The sequence below is a fragment of the Phlebotomus papatasi genome, chromosome 2 (genome assembly GCF_024763615.1).
Source record: "Phlebotomus papatasi isolate M1 chromosome 2, Ppap_2.1, whole genome shotgun sequence".
NCBI lineage: Eukaryota > Metazoa > Arthropoda > Insecta > Diptera > Psychodidae > Phlebotomus > Phlebotomus papatasi.
Window position 1 is genome coordinate 36,721,771 of NC_077223.1, and position 17,177 is coordinate 36,738,947.

The 17,177-nt window shown below is 34.9% G+C and overlaps 2 protein-coding genes across 3 annotated transcripts; both read left to right on the forward strand.

Annotated features, from left to right (window-relative positions):
- The first annotated feature begins 24 nt into the window (after positions 1-24).
- Positions 25-9,691, forward strand: LOC129801131 (uncharacterized). 2 transcript variants are annotated; one of them, XM_055845897.1, is made up of 2 exons: positions 25-202; positions 7,192-9,691. In XM_055845897.1, the coding sequence occupies exon 2, from the start codon at positions 7,314-7,316 to the stop codon at positions 9,666-9,668; it is 2,355 nt and encodes a 784-aa protein (XP_055701872.1). In that variant the 5' UTR covers positions 25-202; positions 7,192-7,313; the 3' UTR covers positions 9,669-9,691. The 2 variants fall into 2 exon arrangements, with proteins under 2 accessions (XP_055701872.1, XP_055701870.1); XM_055845895.1 differs by lacking the exon at positions 7,192-9,691 and adding an exon at positions 2,773-5,340.
- Positions 9,692-11,506: 1,815 nt separating this feature from the next.
- On the forward strand, positions 11,507-15,472 carry LOC129802014 (uncharacterized). Its single transcript, XM_055847547.1, has 2 exons — positions 11,507-11,682; positions 13,921-15,472. The coding sequence occupies exon 2, from the start codon at positions 13,972-13,974 to the stop codon at positions 15,361-15,363; it is 1,392 nt and encodes a 463-aa protein (XP_055703522.1). The 5' UTR covers positions 11,507-11,682; positions 13,921-13,971; the 3' UTR covers positions 15,364-15,472.
- The last annotated feature ends 1,705 nt before the right edge of the window (positions 15,473-17,177 follow it).

Genomic DNA, 17,177 nt, shown 5'->3' on the forward strand with positions numbered 1-17,177 from the left:
TAGTCTTATTGTGAATGGGCCTTTATTCATTTAGAGCTGTCACTGCTAGTAGTGTTTTGTTTTGGTTGCGTTTAGTGAATAAATCAGAAGAATTTGACAAAAATATCAGCTATAATTAATTAAATTATATCATACAATGATTATTGTTCAATATATCTTCAATCAGTGAATGAATATAAGTTAGAGAGCATACAACAAAATGGTAAGAATGAATTGTTTTTATGAGATATTTCTTTAAGGGACGAACGTATAGTCCGTATAGTCCTTATAAGTATTTCACAATATCTGATCCGGGCTATAGCCAGAGCCCCAAGCATTTAAAACTTCTTACAACTCTTACTACAATCCAATTGAAAACGGTCATCTCACAATAATTTTGTTTGTTAACCATAACCGGGAATTAAACATTCATTTATCAAGTTTTCTATATTCAAGAAAATCTCCACTAAGCAATTTAGCATTCCGTTGAGAATGCATATAGTCAAGTGTGCTAATCTGGGCGCTTCGCTATCTGGATCGTTTATGACTAATCCACTTAAAATAATATTTTTATTTTTATTTCCGTAATATAGTCACTGCAGTAACGTAATATAACTATTCAAGTTTGAGAAAAAGGAAAAATAATATTTTTATCCATTAAATAAGTGAGTGTAATCGACTCATTTCAATCTTGTGCCAGCTGGGTTCTTCACTAAACATTTTCTAGCAGTGATATTTTCGCTAACGACAGCTGGTTGATTGAAAACATTTATTGTTTTTTCCGTGTGAAAAAGTATTTTAAATCCAAAAGTTTAATTAAAAGCGAATTAGCGAAAAGGCGACCCAGTTAGTGCATGCTGACTTATTTCAGTATTATCATTATTTTATAAATTTTCTTTAATATTTTTGATAATTTTTTTATATTATGTTTCTGAATGAAACAGTGAATAATTCTATGGATTTAGAGTAAAAAAGAATTTCATCAGTCCGAAAACAAGCGTTTAAGTAGCACTCTTCGGAAAACGATCCGGTTACCCCACCTTACTATATGGCTTGTACTTGATGAAACCACACTTCGATTGTTTCCAAACTATCTGACTCAATAAGTTTAGGAAAAGCTGCATATTTCCGAATTTTTAGAGAAGTCTTGCCTCTTTGAACATTTAATGTGCATGCTAGTAAAAGTGATTTTCATAAAATTCGGAATCGTCTTTCCCGTCTTATGCATTTTGTTGTTAAAATTAAGAACTGACTGATCAAGAGGAATGTTGCATTTATTTGAAACAAATAAGGTTTTTCAAGTGACTTATGTTTTTTTTTAATCATATCGAGGTGTAAAAATTAAATTAGTCTTCGCCAAAAACGGGTTACATCGATGGCAAGAGGACTTGATGACAATAATGTCTCATAGACACACTTACGACTAAAGACTAAAGTTTGGATACGACTAAGCTCGTTCATATCAGTTCCTGACACACTTCAAACGAGGTTTAACATATACTGGAACTCACAAAATATAGCTGTTGTGGGTTTATATGGAAATATTTTATTGCAATGTAAATGTACTCTATATGAATTAGATTTAAACAGATCGCAACTCCTATTTAACAGGGGGAATTTGAGAGAAATTATAAGACTTAACAAAGGACATTAGCTAAAATTTCCATCTCGTAAAGTTGGGTGTAGACGTTATCTCAACTTGCAGGGGTTCTGAAGAGAGTCTGGAAACAGTAGAACATATTTTTGTGCTACTATTTCAAATTTTCAAGCCAGAGAATTAAGATTTTTAAGAAAGAATTACTGACACTGAAAGACGTTAAAAAAGCGGTAGTTCAGAGCATTCTGCAGTTTAGACGGTTTAGACAGTCTTTGAAAAGAACTAAAGTAAGGTTTGTTGGGTAGATATAAGGGGCTCAAATAGAGCCTAGGTGTATGCGGTCCATAGATCGAATCATGCTTCCTATACAATCTACAATCTACCCTAACGATCTGTCCAAAAGAGAGTGGAACCTTTTCCCGATCACAATAAAAATTCAATTTGCAAATTGTTTCTACGACTGGGATCTCCAAAAATCCAGAATAATCATACTGAGCAAGTGGGACAAATACCGACAGTTACTAACATCAAAAACATGAAAATCTCACCTCCTTGAAGCTGGCCGAAGGTTTGTGTCTTGGCTAAGGCCTATTCAGCCTAATCTCTTATGGCCTCTACACATTGGGAGCAATTTTTGTCAAAAATTGCTTTTTTGAAGGAAATTTCCTGCAGTGTTGAAAGTTGAAACGTCAAATTTCTGTCAAAAACGCAATTTTTGACGAAAATTGCTCCCAATGTGTAGACGCCTTTAAACCTCTGACATTAACAGTGACTCAGAAAACCCGGAACATACTAAAATACTTCTCCGGGGCAGTTAAAGACCGTCATATCCAAATAATTGCATTGAATTGAATTTTATTCATGACCAAAATTCAAAGTACTTACATAGAACTATATTATAAAACAAATTATTTCAAACCCCATTTTAAAGTACTTAATCAAACTCGCTCTCAGTTTAAAGTTACTCGCAAAATTGTAGACCACATTTTGTAATTCTTTTACAGAAACTTTTCATTTTGGAAACCAAGATGTTTTCAAAGTTAAATTTTAAAAATTTTAAAATAACTGGGGCTCTGGATAATTCATACGTGAAAATCTATAGTTATTTCTCTTATTTTTTCTTAATATTGCCTTAAATTTTTGTTTCCTAAAGTCAATTACATATCGTACATCCTATGAACTTGTTTCTTTCACAGTTAGCAGTAATTCACTGCTCATTTAATTGGACATTATAAAATACGAGTAATCTACTTCGCAATTGAAAGAATTTTCCCATATAATTCAAAGAGGAGATCACAAAGAACTTTTTGGAAATTTTAGTTAATTTTTGAGAAATGGCAGATAATACCTTCAATCCAAGATATTTTTCCATGTTGGCCCGTTGTATGAAGAAACGCGATGAGTTACGTGGAGTATATCAGAAAGATGAACAAGACCAAGACCCTCAAGAAGATGATAGTGTCATTCACACATGTTTCAGTTCTTTGGAACTTAAACTCCTTATAAGAGAATTCAATCCTTCAAAAAATAAGGATTTATACGCTACAGAGTGGATCAGAGAAATTGAACAACTAGGACTAATCCACAATTGGGATTCTGGTCACAAGTTGTTGTATGCATCCATGAGACTGGGTGGTATTGCGAAGTATTGGTATCAATATTCAATTAAGTCTATAAATAACTGGGACGATTTTAAGAAGGGATTGATGGGAAATTTTCCAAGGACTATCGATGCGGCTGATGTTCACTCGAAGCTCATTGCAAAGAAGCGACGTTCCGTTCAAATGCTTGAAGAGTATTTCCATACAACCGTGCAGTTGGGAAAGAGAATCAAGTTAAGTGATGATTCTATCAAAGATTATCTTATTCGAGGACTCGAACAGCCTAAACATCAATTAATTCTATCCTCAATCGGACCGTGTAGTCTTGGTGAGTTTTTACAACATATGCAACGTCTTGAAGGAGATTCTCAAGCATCTTCAATGCGTCAACCATCGTCTACCAAAGAAAAGTCTCAAGAAATTACATCGGATCGTTTAAAAGCTTCGATATTACAGAAGCACCGATCTCCGATTAAAACCGATAGGGAAAAACCTACTGAGAAGTTAGAAAAAGATTACGATATATTACTTGCTCCTCAGGCAGTTACAAATAAAATACATCGCCGCAAGTCCTTTATCTGCGAGTCAGAAGATCATTTGGCGAATATTTGCCCGACAATTCCGAATAATTCTGATGGTCAATCTGATAGTAAGCCTAAATCACCCAATTCACCTCAGAAGTTAACGGGTGAAGACAATGATGATGATCCTGAACATATTAATTCCTCAAATTCTGAAAGTCATGAAGACTTGAAGGAAAACAAAAAGTCAACGAGAGAAGATGACGAAAAAGATTGGGTGATTGCTTTACAAAACAAAGACCCTACGATTTTTCGATATCGTCAAATTCTCAAGGGAATCATAAAGAAAGACAAAATGAAGGTCGATGTGAAGAAAGGTTTTCGATTAATAAATGGAAGACTATACTCATGTCAGAAAGATGGTCTGCGATTTGTAGTACCACAATATGATCGTTATGAGATTGTATCCAGTTTTCACGCATCTAATGGCCATTTGAGCGCAGAAAAATCTATCACAGACATAAGAAAAATATATTCCTTTGTACCTTTAGCCAATCTTGTTAAAAAATTCATGAAGAATTGCACTTTGTGTTCAATTCGAAAAATGGAACCGAATGAAACTCTACATGATATCTACACGGGGCAATACACACCAATTCCCTTTCATACGATATGCGTAGACTTTTGTGGTGCTTTCCCGAAGACTCCCAAGAATAGTCAATACGTCTTTTCTGTGATTGATAGCTGCACAAAGTTCATGGTACTGAAAGCCGTCGCTGATCCAACAATGAATATTGCTATGAAAGTCATTGATTTGATTGCCGAATACTTCGGAATGCCATATGTCGTGGTTAGTAAAGATAGTGAGATCTTCAAAACTGAAGACTTCAAAAAGTACTGCAAAGACAATGGTATCCAACATGTTCTGGTACCCAACGATGCATCAGGGGCTCTTGATAATTTGAGAAAAAAGTTTTTAACTGTTACTAACGGGGTTTCCGAACTGGTAACTAGGGATCAAGAAACAAGTTGGGATGAAAAATTGAAAGAACTTCAAATGTCTTATAACACCCAGTCCCAACATGATATATTAAAAAGTTATCAAAATAGACTCCTTCAATATAGCCCAAGAAATTCTTTCACTGACAAATTATACCAAGCGATTAAATCTGATCGAAAAGACTTGAAGGAATCCGTTGAAGAGCAGGTATCTGACGATACTTCCATAGACAATGTTGAAGAAATTACTGAAGAAAGCGACACGAAATCTGAGAACATCGAGGAAACATCAGAACCATCTGCGACCTTCAATCCTGATGACCTAGTTTTGGCTAAACATACAATTTTTGAGGATTCCCATGAAACTGTTTCTTGTTATCGTGGACCGTACATCATAAAGAAAATCTTGCCACGTGGACGATGTCTAGTTACTGATACATTACTCACACAAATTACTTCAAAACGATTCAATAAGATTTTTCCTTCTAACCTACTGAAGAAATGGGTTACTGAAGAGGACTTGGAAAAATTCAATGAATTGCTTTTTAATGAGTCTGATGTAAAGGATGAGTTGTAACAATAAATTAAATCTGTGTAACAAATTGAAAAATTGAAAGTTGAATTATTATTGGTTATTGTATAATTTGGTATTATCCACAAAAAAATTGATTTTTTATGGATTTTAGATGATTTACTGTTTTTCAAGAGCCTCAAGTGGGTCAGTGGATAGAGTAGTGGCTCTATGACTGTGAGGTCTCGGGTTCAAAGCTGAGCAGCAGCAGAAAAAGATTGCTCATGCCATATCGGCTTTGAATTCGTCCAGTGAATGAATGAATAGTAATGCCAATGATTGACAAAAAAGTGAAACGCCTAAAACAAGAGAGGCTGGTACGAGAACGAGTTTCAACATGAAAATGATACTTCAGTCGATAAAAATATTCACTGTCACTGATCCCAAACACACACTGATATGGGCTGCTGTGATATAGTAGCGGCACTACTTGCCCACAGAGCTGTGATATGAAGCAGTTGCCCGTATCGGGGGATAAGATAGAATAGGAGTGGGGAAGCATAAGGAGCCCAATTGTGGCCTGGATGCATCAGTAATCCGAAATGGTAACAGTAATGAAACAGGAAACAATTACAAATATCATTTTCGGTATCAATTATCAGAATATCGGAGAGTTGAGTGTACTTTACGTAGATCGCAACAGAACTATCTAATTACTGGTTGTATATGCTATCATTTGCGTTTTAATAACAGAGTTTTGACCATGGAAATTACTAAGGTTTCAATATTAAGATGATTAGGTTATTATTATTAGGAATTAGGCTTTATAATTCCCAGAGTTTAAATTTAAACGGTTTAAAAAAAATTAAACCCTTTTGATCTGAAATATCATTACTAATATTTATACCTGCGATTGCAATGTAGCTTTGTCAAGCATGTGTACCTTAGAATGAATGATTCCCAAAAAGGAGAAAGGGGTGGAATGAATTCTGATCAACAGCAAGAAGCGACCAAATTTTTTAACTCCTTGCAAGGGCATGATAATTAAGATTATCTTATAGTATGTTTACCTGTGATTGTAATTGAATTGCGTTATGTATGTGCTGGATAGAATGAAAGACCCCTTAAGGATTGTGAAAGATACCTATGGTGATGATAAATGTGTGATGAGGATATATACGGTGAAATGATTGACCCCTTGATGAATGAATGGAGGAATGGATAGATGATTAGAATCCGGCGATAAATGACCAAATTCTTGATTCCTGTCAATTTCTGCAACGGCATGATGACAAACGCAATCTTGTCTACTTCAGCAACTAATTTTATTAAGGCAATTCGCCAAGATAACTAAGATAATTATAAAAAATCACTGACCAAGAAAATTTTCACTGCCGCCACGATGACAGCTCGCTCAAAAGTTACGACGAAAAAATGTATGACGCGAAGTTATCCAGTTCCGGAGTTTCGCCGATTCGGAATCCGCCATTTCGAATGAGCAATTCAAATAGTAACCGTCAGTACTATACCATCTTCAATAACTCTAGAACCAATGCATTTACAAGAACTTAACAAAATAATTCAAAACAATTAACAAAACTTAAAAAAAATAGTAGTGCAGAGTGCAGGATATCAATTAAGTGTTTATGAAAGCATGTGCAATGAAATTGACTACATTTTCAACCTAAATTGCTCCAAAGCCGATTGTATTTCAGAAACCAAATTCATAAGTGGTAACCGCTTCGGTTATTAAAAAGTTCTAATACGTAAAACTAAAAAGAAATGCTTGAGGCTCTGGTTTATTTACATTATATCATATAAATAACCAGCCGGAAAAGGATCATTAAAAAAAAGAAATCAAAATTTCCGCTTGTAATTTGCAAACATTTCACAGTGAATTCTCTTTCATTATTTACATATCTAAGCTTTTACCGTGTTTCTTAAGCAACGAAAAAGTTTCCTTTTAATCCTTTTCATTTGCAGTTTGCAGTACTTATGTGATATCCTTTGTATATGATGTGCATCGCATATTAAAGAAAAACTTTGTATACATTGAAAAAGAAACTATTTAAAAGATTTTGTAACAAAGCTTCATTAAAAAAGAAATGGCAGATAATACCTTCAATCCAAGATATTTTTCCATGTTGGCCCGTTGTATGAAGAAACGCGATGAGTTACGTGGAGTATATCATAAAGATGAACAAGACCAAGACCCCCAAGAAGATGATAATGTCATTCACACAAGTTTCAGTTCTTTGGAACTTAAGCTCCTTATAAGGGAGTTCGATCCTTCAAAAAATAAAGATTTATACGCTACAGAGTGGATCAGGGAAATTGAACAACTAGGACTAATCCACAATTGGGATTCTGGTCACAAGTTGTTGTATGCATCCATGAGACTGGGTGGTATTGCGAAATATTGGTATCAATATTCAATTAAGTCTATAAATAACTGGGACGATTTTAAAAAGGGATTGATGGGAAATTTTCCAAGGACTATCGATGCGGCTGAAGTTCACTCGAAGCTCATTGCAAAGAAGCGACGTTCCGTTGAAATGCTTGAAGAGTATTTCCATACAACCGTGCAGTTGGGAAAGAGAATCAAGTTAAGTGATGATTCTATCAAAGATTATCTTATTCGTGGACTCGAACAGCCTAAACATCAATTAATTCTGTCCTCAATCGGACCGTGTAGTCTTGGTGAGTTTTTACAACATATGCAACGTCTTGAAGGAGATTCTCAAGCATCTTCAATGGGTCAACCATCGTCTATCAAAGAAAAGTCTCAGGAAATTACGTCGGATCGTTCAAAAACTTCGACATCAAAGAGTCGCCAAACTCCGAACAAATCTTCCGAGAAGTTAGAGAAAGATAACTTTGCATCAGTTGCTCTTCAGGCAATTAAAAAGAAAAACCGTCGCCAAAAATGCCCTATCTGCGAGTCAGAAGATCATTTGGCATATGTTTGCCCGACAATTCCGAATAATTCTGATGGTCAATCTGATAGTAAGCCTAAATTTCCCAATTCACCGCAAAAATTGACTGATGAAGACAATGATGATGATCCTGAACATATTGATTCCCCAATTCCTGAAAGTCATGAAGACTCAAAGGAAAATAAAGAGTCAATGAGAGAAGATGACGAAAAAGATTGGGTGATTGCCTTACAAAACAAAGATCCTATGATTTTTCGTTATCGACAAATTCTCAAGGGAATCATAAAAAGGGACAATTTGGAGTTAATTGTAAAAAGTAGTTTCCGACTTATGAATGGAAGATTGTACTCATGTCAGAAAGATGGTCTACGCTTTGTAGTTCCAAAGTATGAACGTTACAAAATTGCTGAGAGTTTTCACATTTCTAACGGTCATTTGAGCGCAGAAAAGTGCACAAAGGAAATCAAGAAGATCTATTGGTTTTCACGTATGAATACTTACATCCGAAAATACCTAAAGATTTGTACATTTTGCTCAATTCGTAAATTTAATCCAGAGGACACTCTTCATGATATCTACACATCACAGGATACGCCAATTCCCTTTCATACGACATGCGTAGACTTTTGTGGTGCTTTCCCGAAGACTCCCAAGAATAGTCAGTACGTCTTTTCTGTGGTTGATGGCTGCACAAAGTTCATGGTACTGAAAGCCGTCACTGATCCAACAATGAATATTGCTATGAAAGTCATTGATTTGATTGCCGAATACTTCGGAATGCCATATGTTGTGGTTAGTAAAGATAGTGAGATCTTCAAAACTGAAGACTTCAAAAAATACTGCAAAGACAATGGTATCCAACATGTTCTGGTACCTAACGATGCAACAGTGGCTCTTGATAATCTGAGCAAAAAATTTGAACCTCTTAACAATAAAGTCTCCGAACTTTTGACTAATGATCAAGAAACAAATTGGGATGAAAAATTGCAAGAACTTCAAATGTCTTATAACAATGAACAACGTCATGGGCCAAATAGCCAATTCCAATATAGACTTTTACAATATGATCCAAAAAAGAAACTCTTTGACAAACTATATGAAGCTATTAAAAGTGATCTAGAATGTTTGAAGAAATCTGTTGACGAAGAGGTTTGTGATGAGAGTGCCAAGGAAGATACTGAAGAGGTTACTGAAGAAAGTCATACTAAATCCGGGGACATTGAAGAAACACCAGAACCATCCGCGACCTTCAATCCTGGTGATCTTGTCTTGGCTTACCATAAGGTCTTTCAAGACACCCATGTAACAGTACCTTGCTATCGTGGACCGTACATCATAAAGAAAGTCTTGCCACGTGGACGATGTCTTATCACCGATACACCATATACACAAATTACTTCGAAACGATTTAATAAGATTTTTCCTTCCAACCAACTGAAGAAATGGGTTACTGAAAAGGATTTACAAAAGTTCACTGAATTACTTTTTGATGAAACGGATGTAGATAATGTGTTGACAGAATAAATAAAATTATGTGACATAGAAAATGAATACAAATTAAGTATAGTTGAGTGGAATTATTTAACTAGTCTTGAGAATCTACCTACATGCTACAAAGACCGTTACTTCCACTGGCATGTGGAATCCCGTCTGACGTTTGACAGAGGATAAGGAGGTTTTGCCCTTAAGCCTTAGTTCGCAGCTAACTCCAAGTCTAAGCATTATTCAAGGCCTTAACGTTAAGATTTAAAAGGTAAGCCTCAATTCATTGCTTGATTTTTCTACAAATATAAATTGCAGGCGAATTAATTTATCACACACACCTTATTCACTTTATTTCCAAATATTTTACAAACGGTAAACACACATGATTAGACAGAACACGAGTAAAGAATTTTCAATAGTCCCTTTTTTCATTTTCTGAATGTCAGACGTCCTAAATACTATAAAGCACTGGCTCAGTGAGAGTGGGTCTACCCCGCTGCAAAAATGCCAACAAGAACATTCGACCTTCCATGTTCCATTCCACAATTACTCCGTTATTTTTTGCCTATAGATTTTTACTGAAATTTCTTAGAGTTCTAGAGATCTAAGGTCATGAGATTTGGGTAGTGACTGAAAGAGTAAGATTGCGAGTAATAAGATGAGATCGACGCCAGCCAAATTCTAGGCGTCTGTCTCAGGTAACAAGCTGCCAAGATGAGGTACCTCTGGCGGTTAAGAGAATCACTCGTCGAGATCGACTGTGGAACGTAGCCGTTCGTGAGGAACTAAGAGTTGAGGAGTTGCTCCTTCTTGTTAAAAGATCATAACTTCAATGGTGCCCGTCAAATAATTTCGTCAGATATCTTTAGGATTTCTACAGAAAATATCTACACCTCTGCCGAAAATCTGCCGAGAAATCTGTAGATATTCCTACGAATTTTATTTGGGCTTGGGACAAAATTCGTCAGAAATTTTTGCAGATTTTCTGACGAATCCTGGTGCATACTCTGACGAATTTCTGTAGATATTTTGCCGATTTTCTGTAGATTTTTTCTACATTCCAGACTTTCCAGACAGCTATGTCTGAAAAGAAGGAATATTTTTCATTGAATTTTGTTTGCAAAATTCAATAGAGTGTTTTTTAGTGATATCACAGTGTTTATATAAAATAAAGAATTCTGTGACGCCGTGTTATAAGTTGAGAATTGTGAAGTGAAAACTTTAAGCAGAGTGACGACCTAAATTTCGTGTTTTTGTATCATTCTATGGGCGATTTTTAAGAAATTTGTATTTTTGCTTATATCTTTTTGCTTATCTAAAATATTTAATCGGTAATCCTTGTTAAACAGAGCGTACCATTTTCTTTGCAACTTCTACACTTTCTTGATAAATCAACTATATTTTTGATGAGACAATGGAGACTATGCAGATTTCCTATGCAGAAATTCTGCCGAAAATCTACAGAATTTCTCTAAATGTACTAGAATATACCGTTACAATTCAAAAAACCTCCGAGTAAAATCGGCAGGTAGAGCAATGATTTGACGGGTGGTCATGTTCAGCGTATGATGAATGAAGAAAGATTCCCCAGAAAAGCTATGCAAGCCATTACACGAGAATGCGTCAACCTCGATACAGACCTAGAACAATCCTGAAGAGACCTAAGACCTAGGATCCTGAATCAAATTCAGGATCTTGTCTTCGAGCGTTTTACATCAGAGTAAAAATCGATTTTATTGTGCGATATCCTTATGAATTACCGTTACAAGTTTACATTGAAGTAAATTTGCCAATCAAAGTTTTAGACCACTCTTATATTAAGAGCTTCCGTAAGACTATTGTGAACAGGTCTTTTACTTCTGATGCTGTCATAACATAAATTGACATCCGGCTGTCGGAGTGTTTGGCTTCGACTGTTTTTTGTCTCGCATTATTTTTATTAAAATTTGCGGTTCTTATTTCGAAATATACATTAAAATAACGTAAACTATACGCATTGAACCCTTAATTTTATATTGACCTAAGAATAATATTGAAAAACTTGGTGGGAAAGGTAAGTAATGTAAATATTTTTTGGGTGAATGTCATTGAGTGAAAGAAGTGCATGAAGTGAATGTGATTGAGTAATTTTCTGCATAGTTAAGAAAGTTACTTGTCTTCAAATGAAATGCACAATCTTATGAGAGGTGCATTTTGCTAAAAAATTCTGAAGCTGACTGTGAGGGGGTTACATGGATCTCACAGATTGAAGAAATACAGAATATTGGAAAAAGAGATATAGGCACTGTTATAAAAGCTTTCTTGGGACTTTTATAACAAGGCTGGATATGGCAAAAGAAACTTTTATTGCAGCTAACAAGCAGAATTCTTGCGGATGATAGTTGCAATGTTGAGATGCAATTTTGTGTTGATTGGAGTGAAGTCATACAGTAGACTCTCACTCAATCGGCTCTTTTTCAATCGGGCAAAAAATGTTGACAATTTTCACGTTTTATTATGAAGTTAATTCGCTCAAATTCGCTGTAGTTCTTCCTATTGTATCGTTATTCTTTATAATTGAGCGCTTTTTGTGGAATTTACAAAAGCTTTGACGCCCAAATCTATCGATAAACCGGATGACATTTTTTGCCCCAAATGCCCAATTGAGAGAGAGTCTACTGTATACTCGTAAAGAAGAAAAGTCATAAAATTTTATACAGTCCTAAAATAAAAAAGGAATGTATAAAAAATACGTAGAATGACTACAGCAATTATGATTATATTGCACATGTGATACAAGTGTGGAATTCTATAGATTGTCCAACTAATTCCACAGTGCATTTTAGTCAGTGATTTTTATTATCAGTGGATTTATGCATTCCAAAGGTTTTTTTTTAAGTGTTTCCATGTGAACATTAAGATCTGACTTATGGCCTTCACACACTAGAGGCACTAGAGAAATTTATGTCCATATTGAAGAGTTCTTTTCTACACACGTGTAGGGAATTTGTTGCAATATAGACTTTTCAAGTGTGTAGGGATTAGGAATTAGGAAGGATTAAGGGGTGATTTTCCTATGAATCATTAGAAATCCCACGTATTAATAATCCTGTGATATAATCCTGGGAAGCTTATCAAGAAGAAAAGCTAACAGTTGAGCTTTGATTTTAAGAAAGTTTCCTCGCTCGACCGGTTCCTGAACTTGACCGGTAGAATTATTTATTTGATTTATATTTGCTATTACTTGCTATAATATATTTAGCGTATGATCTAACATTCATAGTTCAATTATTCCATAAATAATACGAATCGGTGACAATTTTTTAGAAATTGACCATCAAACACTCAAAAATTGACCTACCGGTCGAGTCGAGGATACCGGTCGAGTGAGGGTACTTTACCTTATATTCTACCAAAGACTATTACAAATATATATATGATATATTGATAAGCCCCTTAAGTGAGAATTTTACATACTTAGATTGTAAACGTAAAACATTGAGTTTCAGTTTCATTTCATATTAGGTGTAATTCCTTCTAATCACACCTATTTATTTTTAAAATTCCTTTTAGATTTATTAAAATATATTATAATAACGAATTTATAAAAATATACTGTTTTCTTTTTTTTGTTTTTTTTTCAATATTTACAAAAACTAGAAAGAAAAACAAAGAGTTTAAATATTTTATATATTCCTATAATTTCATTTTGCATTCAGAGAAAGCTGAGTGTACGAACAAAAAGATATTTTTTTTTAAATTCCTTCCAGTTTGTAGAGGCTACTAGTACTCAATTCGTCGAGGACCTTCTCTCTCTCAGTGTGGGAATACTACATAAAACGATTCTATTTTTTTTTTTAATATATTGATACAAAGTTGGTCTACTCTTTCTCAAATGAGATTTCCAGTACAACAATGCATTAGTCTCCATCCCCATTTAATTTTAGATAACAGAAAAACTAGAATTCAACGAAAAAACCCGAATTCTTAATATTATATAATGTTCCTCCTCGCATTCCTCGTGTTCCACATGAGCTGTTCTTGAAGTTAATTTTTTTTGTATTTCCTTTGTACAGAGGACAGATTGTCCTATGAATTATTAATAAATTAAATTGAATTGAATTGAATTAATATTGTCAGGAACGATTTTTAAATAAACTTTTAAGTAGTTTATCAAAACTGGCGAAAAAAATCCAAGTAATGCTGAGGGCAATCTGCGTTGTAATGGCTAAGGCTAATGTAATTAGAATTCGTTAAAAAGGTTATTAATTTTAGCATATTGTATGAAGAAATGTATCTTTTCTTGTGTCAGACTTATCTGGACATTTCGTGAATTGGATAGATCATTTGTGGAAGATTTACAATGGATAACAATTTTGATCCAAGATATTTATCGATCTTGGCGGAAACGATAAGGCAACAACAATTTCAACCTCAGCAAAATCAGTTCATGATGCCGGATCAATTTCAGCAACAGCAGTTTCAGCCTCAACAGAATTTTTCACCACAGCAGTTTCCGCCACACAATCAGCAACAACAGCAACACCAGCAGCAGCAGCAAGGTCAACAACACCATCAGCAACATCAACAATATCCACAACAACAAGCACAGCAACGGGAGCAGTCTCCGGGGCAGACTACGCGTGTTCGAAATGATACCCAGGTAAAAAATAAGCAAAACGACGAACCCCCACAGCAAATAAAAAATCAGCAACAATCACAACAGAAGATTCAACGTCCTCAACAAACTTTTGTTGTTCACACACTTCTCGGAGCCAGAGAAATTGAACTCCTAATCAGAGAGTTCAATCCTGCAAAAAATTCTGATCTGTACGCTACAGAGTGGATCAGTGAGATTGAACAATTGGGAACAATTCACAAATGGGACTCTTGCCATCTCTTGCTGTACGCCACCATGAGATTGAGTGGTGTAGCCAAGACTTGGTTTGAGTATTCACTTGAAAGTATATCAGACTGGGAAGACTTCAAGCAAGGGCTTGTAAGTAACTTCCCTAGAGCTATTGATGCATCAGATGTTCATGCTAAACTCATAGCGAAGAAGCGGCGTTCTCAGTCGCTTGAAGAGTATTTTCACAGCACAGTGAAATTGGCCAAGAGAATTAAACTAGATGATGATGCTATCAAAGACTACCTCATTCGTGGTCTTGAACAACCAAAGCATCAGATAGTTCTTTCCTCTATTGGACCATGTACTCTTAGTGAGTTTTTGCAGCATATGCAACGTCTCGATGCAGATTCTACTCCAACATCAACAAACACCAAACGAAATCGTTCTCCTGATGGATCGACAGATGATAGACACAAAGTACGAAGGTCTTATTCTCCGGAGAGGTCCGAGAGAAAGGAAAGATCTCGTAAATGTGCTATATGTTCGTCAGGTTCACACTGGACGACACATTGTCCAGATCATCCAAAAAAACTCAAAAAGTCATCTCGATATGATGAAGGCAAAGGTTCACGATCAGATTCAAGTTCTCGAAGTAATGTTGATAAATCCCCATCTAACAATTCAGAAACTGCTCCGAAACAAATAATGTGCTTTAAATGTAAAACCAGAGGTCATATAGCTAAGAATTGTCCAGAAAAAGATGTAAATTCACGAAAACGAGATATGAAGTCTAAGGAATCCGCTTCGCCAGATCTTACTCAAGAAGACTGTAATGAATTTGACATTGTAATTGACGACGAAATGGATGAACAAATTGATGAAGTCCTTGATCTTGCTAATATGTAATGTGTTTGCATATTAGAAATTTAATCAATAAATAAAACATGAAGTAAAGCTGTAGACTAATTTTAGGTACTAAAAATTAAATTAAATTCTTAAAGACCTATAAGTACAATTTCTTTTTAATTTTTGAGACTGGGAAAAACTCCTCAACATCCACCATAATTCAATATTTTTTTAGACGACTCCTAATGTAATAAAATATCCGCTCTTAAAATAAGAGGAGGCATTTATTCTGAAGAGGCCTTTTCTATCAATCACCCGTCAAATCATTATTCTACCTGCCGATTTTACTCTGAGGTTTTTTGAATTTTAACGGTATATTCCAGTGTATTCAGAGAAAATCTGTAGATTTTCTGCTGAATTTCTGCTAGAAAATCTGTAGATTTTCGGCAGAATTTCTGCAGAAAATCTACAGATTTTCGGTAGAATTTCTGCCGAGAAAATCGGCATAGTGTCCATTACTTCACAAAAATATTGTTGATTTATGTAGAAACTGTAGGAGTTATAAAGAAAATGGTATGTTCTGCTTAACAAGCATTACCGATTAAACATTTTAAATAAGTAAAAAGATGCGAGCAAAAATACTAATTTTTTAAAAATCGCCCATGGAATGATACAAAAACACGAAATTTAGGTCGATACTCTACTTAAAGTTTTCACTTCACTTTTCTCTACTTGTAACACGGCGTCGCAGAATTCTTTATTTTATATAAACACCGTGATATCACAAAAAATAACTCTATTGAATTTTGCAAACTTCAGTGAAAAATTTTTCGATCTCTTCTGACACATCTTGTCTGGAAAGTCTGGAATGTAGAAAAAATCTACAGAAAATCGGCAGAATATCTACAGAAATTCGTCAGAGATTCGTCAGAAAATATGCCGAAATATTCTGACGAATTTTGTCCCAAGCCCAAATAAAATTCGTAAGAATATCTACAGATATTATCTGCAGATATTCTGTAGAGGTGTAGATTTTCTCTACAGAAATCTTAAAGATATCTGCAGATATTATTTGACCAGTGTTGATTATGCCAAATTGACCACCAAATTTCAGGTGTCAAAGTAAAGAAGAACACAGCCTAATGCCCAACGCACAATAACTTTTGTTTAGTAAACATGTTTTTGACATTTCAATGAGAGTGAGTGAGATCTAGATCTAGTCATCTCGTTCTATCTTATAGGAAATTTTGAAAACATGTTTATAAACAAAAGTTATTGTGCGCTAAGCATAAAGCTATAATTTTAGTTGAATTCTATAAATAATCAGAACGTAATGCCCTAGACACACTTACGACTTAAGCAGAGAGACGACTTAGTGGAAAATTATGGTAATAAAGTTTAACCATTATTTCTAATATAATTACGCTAAGCCGTTTCTCGGCTAATCCTTAGGTCTGTCAAAGCTCTAATTATTTGCTACAGAAAGTTACTGCAAAGTTAAAGAACTTGTAAAGTGGGTACTTGACTTAGAGTAATACTACTGAGAGGGCGTTCGAATAAAAAAATCAGCGCCATTTTTCATGTAAAATAATTTTCCTCAAATTGATTAAAATGAATGTAACTGGCACTGGGTTTTCGGGCAATGCACGCACTTTTATAAAGAATCCAATCACTTCACGCTTTTTTTTAACTGATAGTTCGTTATCAAATTGGTGGTCAAATTGGTTCACTTAAAAAAACGGAAAAAAATATTCTCTTCCTTTTGTGGAAGAACATCTTTTTCCAGCGGCCCTCGGCGGTTGGACATCTAAAAATAAAGTTCAAGATGTACTTACCGCAAATGAAACCCTCAGATTTGAGCTTTTCAGTGATAA

Bases quoted from the DNA above. Each gene is read 5' to 3' on its own strand.
- LOC129801131 (XM_055845895.1), top strand. From the start codon at position 2,911: ATGGCAGATAATACCTTCAATCCAAGATATTTTTCCATGTTGGCCCGT.
- LOC129802014 (XM_055847547.1), top strand. From the start codon at position 13,972: ATGGATAACAATTTTGATCCAAGATATTTATCGATCTTGGCGGAAACG.